At 38.7% G+C, this 13,972-nt stretch overlaps 1 protein-coding gene across 1 annotated transcript; it reads left to right on the top strand.

Moving 5' to 3' along the window:
• The first annotated feature begins 3,152 nt into the window (after positions 1 to 3,152).
• Positions 3,153 to 13,864, top strand: LOC110797926 (uncharacterized). The gene is made up of 8 exons (XM_022005975.2): positions 3,153 to 3,274; positions 3,380 to 3,506; positions 3,631 to 3,687; positions 3,788 to 3,880; positions 11,710 to 11,788; positions 11,884 to 12,008; positions 13,014 to 13,163; positions 13,353 to 13,864. Exons 2-8 carry the CDS (start codon positions 3,381 to 3,383, stop codon positions 13,587 to 13,589), a joined length of 867 nt encoding a protein of 288 aa, XP_021861667.1. The 5' UTR covers positions 3,153 to 3,274; position 3,380; the 3' UTR covers positions 13,590 to 13,864.
• Positions 13,865 to 13,972: the final 108 nt, after the last annotated feature.

Below are 13,972 nucleotides of genomic sequence, written 5' to 3' on the forward strand. Positions count from 1 at the left end.
TAGTTGGATAGTGTATTGTGGTTGGATCAAGTGATAGTGAATAATTACAGTATGTTTGTTGTTATTTTGATGAAGTTGGGTTAAATAATAGGCCCACATTATATGATTATATCCTCAAGTATATAGATCGATCAAATTCAAAGCTAGACTGGGGATGGCTTGACCCTAAACATCACAATTGGGCTAATAACCTATTTTGGTTTGTAGTAGTTTATTAATATTATTCGGGTATGGCCTCACATCCTCCCCCTTTGGGTGTCATGAAAGGGTTATTTAAATTATTATGACACTGTACGTACTATAATACACACAACAGTCACACACTGCCTTGTTTATTTATTCGACCTTAGTAGCTCCGAATGGTCACTCCAATTATAAGTTCGATCACTACTCATTTATAGTGATTGAATTACATTTACCCGCTCCCCATGCACATGCACATATGCTATTGCCAACGGTCAATTTTTTAGGTGTACCGATCGTGTACTCAAATGTACTTTTATGTTGATCATGTGAGGAGAAAATGTGAGAGACTACAAAGTGGAGTATACTGTACCTTTTTCTATTTTTTTGAGGGAAAGGTATACTGCACCTGAGTGTATCTTTAAATGTTGCATTTTCTTTGTTTAACTGCAATGTGCGCGCAGATATGCTTCAATTCACCACTTGATCTAGATCCACTATTAGGTTCATTAGTTACTACATCTGTTTCATAAAGTTCTTTACATTTACTATTTGTACGGACTCCAATGCAATATTTGTTACTAATATATCCAATTTCGTATATGAAAAAATTATAAAAAGTTGATATTCTGAAAAGGCATACCGAGACCGATCTAACTAATGTTCCGATGTATACAATAATAAGAATTTACGGTCAAAGTTTTCATAATTTGTACCGAGACCGATCTAACTAACATTCTGATGTATACAATAATGAGAATTTACGGTCAAAGTTTTCATAATTTGGACACATTTCCCAAAACGTAAACAACTTTCAGAAACGGAGGTAGTATGTACCAATATGCACCTTTAAGTACCATGCATAAGCATGGCATTTTTTGTCAATGTACGGATTGTGTTTAGTTCTCTATCGAATGATCGACCGAGGTTCTAGTTAGGGAGAGCGACATATTTTAATTGTTATCGTGGTTAACATCTGCCCATCGATCTACTAGCTAGTGTGTTTGGCTACATTATATACGAAATGCATGCACATGCATCGTAGTTTTATCATTTATTTGATACTCCGTACATCTCTTTGCAAAAACGTACGATTACTAAGTATTACTTTGACATGGAGAATAAGCTGATAAATGCTTGCCACGTGTAAGTCGATTGCAAAAGAAAATCATCATATCATGTATATTTACAATCATATCCATTGTAACGTAGATTTAAGATGATATAGACTTTGAGATCTCAAGGGGCCAAGGAAAGATCAAAACTATTCTACTATAGCTAGCTAACATGTAACATGCACTATAAGTCTATAAGTATGGAGATCCAAGGACTTTGGCAGTCTGACAACACAGATGAGATAATGAATTGAACACACTCACAATATTAATATATGTGAAAAGATCGATACATATATCATCGATAAAGTCGACGTAATAATTTTGAAACTTACGTTCAAACAGATTTTGCAATATAGGAAGAGCCAACCTTCAAATTCTTGACAATGACATTTTGCTTTGTAACTTTGTACGAACTAGTTCTCAACTTGTCATTTCTGATTTCTGAAGGACACACTAATTAACTTGGGGTCACGCCTTAGAGCCAAAAGGAAAATTTAAAACAAATACAGTAAAAAAGTACGGAATATATGTAAAACTGAATGATGGAATGCATTTATAGAGAAAGTGATTAGGAAAAATGTGCTTTATATATTCTCTAAATCTCTACTCCTTAATTTATACCTTTTAAATTGAGTTTTAGGCTTTGTTCTCTTCACTTTATAGTTTATCCTTATTGCTTATCAGGCCAGACCAGAAACTATATAAATCAGACCAAACCAAGTGACCGTGATCCATTCATACCTTTTATAATGGAGTTTTAGTCCGCTTGGTGGTATCATTGGTGACCGTGATCCTTTCTTTGAGCATGAAGATTTTTTCTAGTCGTACAATTCATGTCTTACGTACTCCATAGTAAATAGCATGTCAAATTATGAACTATTACTCCGTAAAAAAAAATTACTCCTTCCTAAATTTAGTAAAATTTAATTTTCCGAAAAAACTGAAATGAGTGTGTAGGAATAAATGGAATATGGAGTAATTTTCCAGGTAGAAAAGATGAGCTTTACCCCAAATTGAATTTCCAAGTTGTGATGTAAAGCTACAAGCCTGCAACACCAGATTATGGACTTTACAGAAGTAAACGAAATGATCCAAACAAAGCAGTTTCAGCCAATGGACTGGCCAATTTAGGCTATTTGGACTTTATAGTATTGATTTATTGGATCGCCAACTAAGTACATTTGCGCCCATCCTTCATCTATGGGCCCATTAGCTGGCCGAAGAGTATGATTGTGTATTTGTGTGATGATAATATTTGGACATGAAATACAATTACAACTTACCCACCCACTTGACCACATTAAACCAATAAATAAGGATAACAACCCATATTAATAAATTACTAACTCGGTATGCTAGCAATTGGAGAAATTTAAATACAATTTCGTTACTTAAGAAATACTCTATAGTTTATATCCAAAAATCGATGTGAATAAAAGAATTGATTAGCATATAATATCACAAGAGGCCCTTAGCTTTGTTTTGAGTTTGATGTTAGTAGTTCGACTAGAACAACGATCACACCCAAACACCAACAACTCACATTTTTGGAGTCTCAACTTGTGTCGGAGGCCTCGGTAGTCGGGGCCATGAAGCGGCACTTGATGACAGATGTGATTGTGAATACGATTAGGGTGGTTCGATTTCGATCTTCGATCCCGTTATTAGATAGAGTACTCACTTAAAAATATCAATTCAAATTTTATTTATTTTTTGGCGCAAAGAGCAAAGAGGGGTAAGCCCCAACAAAACTTAAAACAACAATACAATTCAATAAAAATGTAATTAGGAGAAAAAACCCTAAAACCACCCCTAATTCGTATTCACTCTTTTAGAACACATCCCCCCCCCCCCCCCCCCCCCCCCCGGGTTCCCTGCAATTCAACTGATTTCTTCTCTAACAAACTCAAATTGTTTGAGCTTTACCACTACCGGATTTTCTTCGCGGCCGCCATTGAAGTACAGTCACTCAGGTTAGGTTCCTTTCTCTCTCCTTAATCGCTACTGTAATAAAGTTCATTCGTGATTACAGTATCGTAATACTAGGTCATTGTAATTAAATTTGAACTTTGTCGCAGCATGGTGGGATTATCAGTTGGAGAAACGAACTTTATTCGAGGTGGTATTGCTCAAGATCTTCGTTGTGATGGTCGAAAACGCTTATCTTATCGACCAATTCATATTGATACTGGGGTCATTCCACAGGTCTTACTTCCATACCCTTTCAATTTTATTAATGAATTTAGGCCCTCCAGTTTAGTTAAACAATCTGTTCAATGTGTGATTCTTCAAACTGGGAAATTGAGATGATTAATTTGATTAATGATAGGCAAATGGTTCAGCAAGAGTGCGAATTGGGGGAACGGATGTCATTGCTAGTGTGAAGGTATTTCTAATTCTAATATTGAATGGACACCCTCTTTCATAACGAATTGATGTTGTTATATGTAGTTTTGATTGTAATGAGTGTGTGATTAATTGCGCAGGCCGAACTAGGGAGGCCGAATTCGGCTCAACCTGGTAAAGGAAAGGTTTCAATACATATTGATTGCAGTGCTACAGCTGCACCTATCTTTCAGGTGTTTTTTCTCTTTCTAGTCTTCTGTCTTTTGAGTGGTTGTCTATTCGCGCATTTCGTCGGGACATAAAGGGTTATGTGTAGAGCTTTGAGATGTTCGAGGGAAATAACTCAATTTCATAGTTTCATGTACTAGCAATGGTTTGTTATGAATTTATGATTTGTTAACCTTCATTGTATTGATCGATAGAGAGTGAATGAGGTTTACATGAGTACTAGCAAAATCATGTTGAACACTTGATTGTTAGGGAGTTTTTTTTTCCATTTTTTTACAAGTACAATCATAGTAATGCTTTTCTTGCCATATAAGCTAATCTAGGAGCTTTATGGACTACTGTTCTGCTTGCTTTCAAACATACACAATAGTCTCTATTGCTACATGTAGCTCTAATTTCCTTAGCTAGTTTCCTTAGATCCACATCTGCTAGGTTTGGGTCTTTAATGGCTTGAATAGCCCACTTCACAATCTGATTTAATGATGATATTTGATACTTTGCTCGACACAACCAGCAGACCTTGAAGAATAGCCTTATATTCTGCCAGAGAAGCCGAATTTGTAAGATACGTGTTGCACCTTTACTCGAGCCATTCTCTTGACCCTCCTCGACCCAAGCTATTGCCGCTTCCCAGTCCTTTTCAATATCATTAGAGTTATCAACTTATCATTCCCCACTACTTTCCCTTTTCTTCCTTTTAACGCCGCCATACTCTTGTGCAAGCTCCGCGGCCAAGAGGTTTTCTGAAGCTTTGACGCCGATGGCTCCCAATGAATAAGATCACTTTGTACTTTGCCATGAGGATTTTGCTAGCAAGAAGAGTCGGGTTGGTATAAAGCCTTATTCAGAGCTGCAAGGTTCCTAATACCCATTCCCCATCAAAGTGGTGTTTCCATATGACTTCTTTCTTCCTCCAACGCTTGTCTATTGAATTAGACCACAAGATCGAAGGCTTTCTTAAAAATCTTTTTTGGGGATAGGTAGATTGCTAATACATGAGAAGCCATGGCCATGAGAATGCTATTTATCAGTATTGACTTCCGTGGTTGGGAGGTGTCATCATACTTGCAAGAGGTGAATTTTTTTCCCATCATTTGTTCTATTATGAAATTCCATTTTGACGAGGATCTTCCATCTTCTTCCATAGGGCATCATAGATAAAGACCTACCTATCAGCTGCTAATCCTTTACCCTAAGCGGCTTCCTCATAATAGATCTTAACCTCCTTGGAGTATTCGTACTAAACATTATAAAAGTTTCAAAAAAATTTATCATCTTTTCTGAGATATTGCAAAACGCATATGTACTTTTTCTAACCTCCTTAGATGAAGAGGGATTTGCATTGAAGCAAAAAATAGTGTCATCGGCAAAAACAAATGGTTTATCTGATGGAGTTCTGAGCTAATTCCTTTCACTTTTCCTCTAGTCTGAAGCTTTATGTTTTTCTTTGACAATACTTCCGTACAAAGAATAAAGAGATACGGTGATAAAGGTCGCCTTGATGCAATCTTGCTTTGGGTTTGAAAGCTTTAGAAGGCTTTCCATAGACGAGTGTCGAGTAAGAAACCTTGGACACACATTCCACGAGCCATTGCACCTACACTTCCGGAAATTGTAGCTTGCGTAATATGTCTGAGAGGAAATCCCAACTAACTCTATCTTATGCCTTACTTAAGTCAATCTTGAGCATCCCTTCAAATCTTTCCCCCTTTCGTTTCTTCTTCACCTTGTTAGTAACTTCATGCGCCACAAAATAATTATAACAAAAACATTTTGCATTTCCCCAACTTTATCGGGCATATTCCGCTTCAATCTTCCCACTGCATTTGGAAATAATTTTGTAGATTGAGTTGCACAAGCTAATGTGACGATTCTTAGAGACATGCAGTGCTTCTTTCGGAATGAGAGTGATCAACATTTGGTTTATTTCCTTTAACAAATGTCCACAAGAAAAGAAAGAATGAACCACTTGACAAACTTCTTCTCCCACCTTGTCCCATTGAGATTGAGAATAGAAAGAAAACCATCAGGACCTGGAGATTTTAATGGCTTGCTACTAAAAGCGGTCCTTTTAATCTCCTCATTTGTGCAAGGTTGCAACAGATTATTACGGCGGTCCTCCGTGATTGGAGAGATATATTCAAGCCATCCAAAATAATCAATCGGATCATCATTCTTTGTACCTGCAAAAAGATTGTTAAGGAAACCAAAAAAAATCACCTTTTATGTGCTCGGCTCTGTCACCCACTCGTTGGAGTAGTTTAATAGTTTATGATAGTTCTGATTTCATTCCTGACTGCTCTTGATTTCACACTTTTGTAGAAGGAGGACGACTTATCACCGTAAGTATCTCATTTTGAATTTGATCTCTCCAACAGCACAATTGATTAGTGATCATCTCCATTGTAGCTTTCCTGCTTTGCATTTCCTCCGTAGAGGAAACATTTTGCTGTAGGTTAGCTTGTTTCAAACCACATTCATCTTCAAAGTTGTTCCAAACTATGTCGCCGTTTCTCTTATAGTCCAAATACCAATGTGTCATTTTTCCGCACAATACCTTGAAAGTCTCCTCTTGTACCTTGAACAATTTTTATCCTTCGATCAGTAAATCCCACTCCTGGTTGTTAACTTCCCCGATTGACTTCTGTTTGTGTTTTTGGAGTTCAAGGACTATAGCACTGTAATCCGACAATATTATAGGAAGGTTCCATAACGAGGCATCTGGGAATTTCATCCTCCACGAATCTGTTGCAAGTTCTATGTCTAGTCTCTCATAAATCTCACCCCCCCCCCCCCCCTTCTCTATTGTTTGTCCATGTGAAGTTTATGCCATGAAACGGGATATTAGATTGTTGGTATGGATTTTCCAACTCATAAAATCAGCAGCACGCCAGCCCCTTCGATGGAATTTTGGCCCCCTAACTTTTGATCCTTGCTATCAATTTGATTTATATCCTCTATTATCCGAACTCCCTTCTGAATCTTCTCTATCATATTCTGGATGGTCTACCATACCATGTTTCTAGCCACTACGTATGGGGGAGCCATAGACGAAATCCACAATAATATGAAAGGTCCACTTGATTAATTTTGCAGAGAATAACGTTATGTGAAACAAAAACTACTACTACATCTACCTTCGGTGACCATCAAAGGAAAAGGCCACCAGCGTTGTTAGCATCATCATCCCACCCACTACAATCCGGGAAGCCTAGTATAGCAAAATAAGGCTTTAACATATCTACATTACACTTCGTTTCTGAAAGGAACATTAAAGATAGCCGCAATATTACAAACATAAGGGAAATTTGGGGACTCCGTATTGCTTGCCCCTCTGCAATTCCAACATATTGCACTCATTAATTTGAAGGAGGCTGCTTTTGGCGAGCCGCGCCTTTCTTTTCACAGGAGGATGAAGTTTCCCCCTTGTCATTTGAATCTGCTACAACTTATCCCAGAGATCATCATCATTAAGCCGAACTTCCTCTTCTCTTTCCCCTTATGCTTCTTCTGATATTTTTTTTCCCTTCAACCGAAAATCCAATGTACCTTTCCTATCTCCAGAATCCCCACTAGATTTCTCTTCCAGGTGCAGGACTCGGTTTGTCTCATCTTCAACAATACCCTCTGTTGTTTTCAGATTTGTGGCTAGAAATCTCGTTGCCTTCCACATCTCCCTTTTTGATTCATCCCTCCAGCCCCCTACGAGCTCTTCTTTCTCTTTCTCTCTCTCTAGCTCTTCTATTGGGAGAGAACAAAAAGTGTAGGAGAATTGAGTGTAGGAATCCAACGAGTATGGAGGAGGAGGGAGGAAACATGGTAGCACTCGGGGAATAGGATCGAAGTTTCAAGGACAGGAATGGATGAATTTTCAAAATTAGGGCTTATATTATGGAGAAAAGATGGAGGCCCACCTGAGTTGGTTTCTAGTTGTTGAGATTGGGCTTTTAGGTCAGCTTGTGATTCAGAAGAGTTGGACAACATCGAAAGCGAGATCGGGATGGTACCAAACAGAATATCCACAATCTTAGTCCAGTGGACTAGTAATTCTCTGTTGTGCCTAAAAGGATCATTGAGGATATCACGAGAAACTGAATTCAATCATTTTCCTTATGGTGAGTTGGGTAGGGTATCATCTGACTCTTGGGAAGGGCTTTCAAAAGTTTTTCCCACATTGGGGTGCACTTGCTTTGACATTTTGGGATTTTACAAACTATTTTGGGCAAAGGATTTGTGTTGTTTACTGGGAGGGATACAAATTTGGTAATATGGGGGACCTGCTAGGGTTATAAAAGGGGAGTGAATTGGATATTGAATTAAATAAAGTGGTTGGGGTGTTGTGATTTTGGCAAAGGATGAAAGTATCTGTCTTTAGGGAATAAATGTATGATCAGCTAGAATTTTTTTTTTTTTGGGGGGAGGGGAGGAGGGGTGGAATATGGTTCATTTCAGAAAAACCCGAAGTCTCCTTTGACAATGAAATAAAAGTACTAAAATTCGAGATAACTGTGAGTGTATATCTGACCTTTTGACAGAGTACATACTCCTTTGAGAAGCAGGACTATCTGGAGAACGGCGCTTCTCTAAATTCTCTGACAGTTTGGAGAGTTTAGACTTCACTTTTTGAGTTCAATTCATTAAAAACTCCAACGCTCCCTACTGTACTTTCCATCTTCCACTTGCTTTTGAAACACACGCCTTTAACCTCGACAGTGAGCTCTGCTAACCCCCTTCTTTTTCTGATCGGCACCTTCTTGCCGGTTCACTGTTTTTCCCCAACGAATTGGAAGATTCTGATGACTCGTCATATTCCTGTCTTCATTTTTTCCCTTTCTGGTCTGGGTTTTTGCCATCTTCTTTCGTCTCCCCCTCTTCCCGTTCCCGATCATCTGAAGGCGGGTCTGAATCACTATCTCCTTCTACTCATGGCGTTATCAGGTAAACTAGGAGATTCACTCTAGTAGTTCTGCATCTTCCTAACCTCTTTAATCCAATTAACCTGTTTGAGAACAGAGGTTTAATCCAATCTACTGATGGTGTTACCAGGTAAACTAGGAGATTCACTCTAGTAGTTCTGAATCATGAAATTATCTTCCATAGCACACATTCCTTGAAGCCTGTAATCAATTTCTCTACCAGCCACCTCTTCTGAGATCCTGCATGCTCCTTTGTGTGACCTATTTTCCCACAATTGCACAGAAAGTGAAGACCCCATTCAGATCTGATGAATACCCATTCAGACAGATTAGGTGTACTTGTTAGGTTATGATACATATGACATTACATAAATCATGCGGAAACAACCATTAACCCAGGACAACATATTATTTACACATAATCATATAGCATAATTTAGATGCATACTCTTTGTTGCGTGCCCTCCCTAGCTGCGCCCGAACCGAACAAGAACAAGTCTTTTAGGACTCCAAGTGTCGTCCCTCCGTAGATAGTCCACAGCACGTCCGGATCCGCCTTAAGATTGACCAACTAGAATCGCCCTTAAGGTACTAGAAAATTTCGGCACTTTTGAGCAAGATGTGTGTTTGATTTTCTCTCAAAAACTCACTTTTGAATACTTTGAAACTTCTGTATAAATTATGACCCCTAGGCCTTTATTTATAGAGTTATGGAAAAGGAATCGTAATCCTAGTAGGATGCGAATTAATTGGAATTAGAATTCTACATGAATTCTATTTAATTAATTTATCCAATTAGGAATAGAAACTTAATCATACACTGACTCTTGCAGATTCAGGAATCATGCATGAGCACAAACTCACACACACACGGCAGCCACAAGGGCTGCCCATGCGCGTGCGAGCAGCAGCCCGCGCAGCACGGCCCACGCAGCCGTGGCCCTTGGCGCGCGCTGGGCCTGCCTTGCGGTAGGCCTGGCCGCTGCCTTGGCTGGGCTTGTGGCGCGCATGCTTGCTGGGCGATGGCCCCGGCTTCGTGCTGGGCCTTCGTCCGGCAAGCCTCGTCCGATGCTAATTCGTACGATACGCTTCCGATTAAATTTCCATTTCCGGAATCTATTTCCGATACGAACAATATTTAACATTTCCGATTCCGGAATTAATTTCCGTTTCGAACAAATATTTAATATTTCCGTTTCCGGAATTATTTTCCGATTCCGGTAATATTTCCGATTCTGACAATATTTCCGTTTCCGGTAATATTTCCGATTCTGGTAATATTTCCATTTCCAATAATATTTTCCGATACGTACCATGTTTCCGTTTCCGGCAACATCTACGACTTGGATAATATTCATATTTCCGATACGATCCATATTTCCGTTTCCGGCAATATCATCGTTTCCGGAGTATTCATTTCTTGCCTGTGACGATCTTAGCTCCCACTGAAACCAAGATCCGTCGGTTCCGAATATTCATAGATGGAGTATTTAATGCCATTAAATACTTGATCCGTTTACGTACTATTTGTGTGACCCTACGGGTTCAGTCAAGAGTAAGCTGTGGATTAATATCATTAATTCCACTTGAACTGAAGCGGCCTCTAGCTAGGCATTCAGCTCACTTGATCTCACTGAATTATTAACTTGTTAATTAATACTGAACCGCATTTATTAGACTTAACATAGAATGCATACTTGGACCAAGGGCATTATTTCCTTCAGTACTCTCATAGTAAAACACTAAAACCCAGGAACCAAAACTTTATCTATCGGTACTTTCATCTTGCACGCATAGATTCTCTTGGTACATCTTGTGAAGATGTTCATCAAACTTGTGGGCTTCCCCAATCCGCTCTAACGCCCTCCAAGCAACATGGGGCTTGTTAGCTGCTACTGGAAGTCCTTCCACTTGGACCCACATAGTCGCTTCAGAGAACTTAATTTTTATTGACTGTAGCACCTGGAAACCATGGTTCGAAGATAATTAAAGCTCCTTTGTAGCACGCAGTTCCCAGCGAGACTATATTATCAGTATCATCCCTATTCTTGGAGAAGAAATAGAATTATTTGTTTGAGTTTTCCACTCTTTGAACTTGAATTTTATCGTTTGATATCCATTAAAGATTTACCCATTCTTGATTCTGATTTTCAGAGAGATTTATAGCATCTTTTAAACAACCTTAGACTGAACCAACATACTTTTCGTTGCGAGGACTAATGCCTCCAGCTCGTTCATAGATCTGAACTTCTGAAGTCCCATTCTAGAGTGACATGTACTTGCCATGTCGGAATCTATGAAGCAATAAGAAAGCATTGGTGTTTTGGTTTAGTTGGTGTTTGTTACTAATTTAAATTCGAGAAATCTCTAGAATAGTCTAGAGGGAGATTCTCAACTTTTAGAGAGAGAAGACTTTTGGATTCCCAAAAGGTCATTGTTAGGGAAGGCCGGAAGGGAGTTGGACAGACTGTTATTTCTGCAAGGATCGATTATTTATTCTTGAATTCTAAATGATCTGTTGCATTGGGAATTAGTCTTTCATGCAATCTCCTCTGATTATGTTTAGATCATTGAAAGCCGTTGCTTAAAGGTGTTGCTGTATTTCAATCACTTGTTTTTCTGTTGGTCGGCGTCATTCGTAGTTCGATTTTTTTGGGGGTCAACAAAGTAGAGTAAGAATGAAAGATTCCTATACAAGTAACTTTCGTGATTTAAAATTTCAGTAGCTGTGGACATAAATATAATCTGTTTTTGTGCTGCCTTGCTTGACTTTCAATCTGGTTCTATGGTTAAACTTCATCATTTGATGATTTTGTTACTCTGTATAGTAGGAACAGTGAGTGCATGTGGTTGTTTATTGTTGTTGACCAGTAATAGTGGACGCGTCAAATGGTTACTTAAAATGTCTTGTGTCACAGGGCAAAGGGGGTGAAGCATTATCCACAGAACTTGCTGCTGATCTTCAGCGCTGCCTCTTGGGCGGTAAGAGTGGAGCAGGTAGGGAATCTTCTTAGAAGAAATACAAACTTGGTATGCACGTGTTTTATCTAGCTCGAAGAATTGTGGGTCACGTGTTATATATTTTGTTTCAGGAGCTGGAATTGATCTTTCATCCCTATCTATCGTGGAAGGGAAGGTTTGTTGGGATCTTTATCTTGATGGCCTTGTGGTTAGCTCAGATGGGAATATGCTGGATGCCTTAGGTGCTGCAATCAAGGTATTACTTTATTCTTTTTATGTGCAGACTGCCAATTTTTTTTCCCCCTAATCCGTACATGAAACTAGGTTGGCCTGATATCATATTACCTTATGCGGCAACGCCATTTGAATCCGTGTTAGTCAAAACTTGAAGAGCTTGTTTTAGTGAATCTGCTCATTAAGAGAGTCGAGAAAGTGTATCTTTTCCTCCATCACGATGAATAGAATTTACTCTACTTCTGTCCTGCATCCCCTTTCTTTAGTGCTCTACAGCTTTCAAGTGTGTTTAATTGGATAAACTGATATGATGAGTTACTTAGCTCAGACCGACCTTATTAATGAAGCTATATTTCCTACACCTCTATTTCTCGCAAGCTTTGCATATTAACTTCTATAGACAGAGGATGTGGGGTTTGGATACTGAAAATCATGTTGAATACGGGAAAGGGGAAGTTTTTCCCATTTTCTTACAATTTTCGTGGACAATAGGCGTTATGTGGCCAAGCTTATAGAACAACTTCTCGGGGTTAGAAATAGAAACTAGGCCAACTGGCCAAGCAAGGATTTGTGAGAAGTAGAAACTAGCTTTATAGAAGCCCAAAACTATTTATGTAGGGGGGAGAAGACCAGATGTAGAAAGCACCATGTTCCTAAAAAGAGTTTCTCTGGGAGCTATTCACCACATTAAATGAAACTTCTATTTGGACAATTCAACCCCTGGCAAAAAGAAAAATGGCTGCTTTTCTAAAAACACCGCGTTCCTTTGTTCCAAACTTTATATTTCCTCGAGACCATTCTCTCACTTCTCCCCCATGGCAGAATGATATCTCTATCCTAAATAACAGCAGATCCAATTCAGTCGTTTTCGAACGGTGAACAACAATGTAGGAAACAAAACATATGTCATTTATCCGAAGCTTGGCAAACATTGCCTTAGTGCTGACATTCTAGATTTCTAGTGCTACTACATTTTTTACTTGATGGTATAGAGATCATGTTTGTTGATTACACTGTCCCTCTACAGGCTGCATTAAGTAATACTGGGCTTCCTAAAGTGAATGTCATTGCTGCTGATGCGACATCTTCTGGTGATCAACCTGAAGTTGATGTTAGTGACGAAGAATTTCTACAGTTTGACACTTCTGCTGTCCCCGTCATAGTTACATTAACCAAGGTTTCACCCCTTTCTTCTAGACTTTCTTGCATAAAGCATAGATGGTTTTATTTGACTTGTTTTATGTTTTTGGCTTGTTAACCATTCTAGCTGGTATACTGTATGCACAAGTCACAAAAAAACTGGTCTTTGCTTTGAAATGGGGTCGAGTATGGTGTTCGTTTTGTGACAAGTCTTTGCATTACACAGGTAGGGAAACACTATATAGTTGATGCAACAGAAGAGGAGGAATCTCAAATGAGTTCAGCAATGTCTATCTCTATTAACAGGAAGGGTCTTATATGTGGTCTTACTAAGCGTGGGGGTGCAGGTGTAGATCCAAGCATAGTCCTTGATATGATCTCAGTAGCAAAAAATGTGAGCGAGAATTTTATAAATGTATTAGACTCCGAGATAGCTGCTGCAGAAGCTCGTGAGGAAGAATGATGAACACCAATGTTTTTGCAGATTTAGTGAGTTTAGTCGTAGGTAGTAATGCGGTTTATAGGTAATGAATGATATTATAGGTTATCATACAGGTAGAATGTCTGTAATTGTTGAGGAAAATATAGTGAATATTATTAATAGCTAACATTTTATCCCAGTATCATACAACTGTGTGCTTGTTTTGGCTATGTCAATAGACTTGATATGGAGTATGATGTAGTGAAATCATATTTTTTACGGAGTATATTAGTTTGAAGCATCTATTATGTACCTTATTCCTGGGTTCATATAAGTAGTTTCAAGTAAGGTATGCAGGTTGCATTTTCTTGTGCCATATGGCCCGTACAGAGTACAATTTTTGCAACAACCACGATTTCAAGGTA

This window comes from Spinacia oleracea, chromosome 2, assembly GCF_020520425.1.
Source record: "Spinacia oleracea cultivar Varoflay chromosome 2, BTI_SOV_V1, whole genome shotgun sequence".
NCBI lineage: Eukaryota > Viridiplantae > Streptophyta > Magnoliopsida > Caryophyllales > Amaranthaceae > Spinacia > Spinacia oleracea.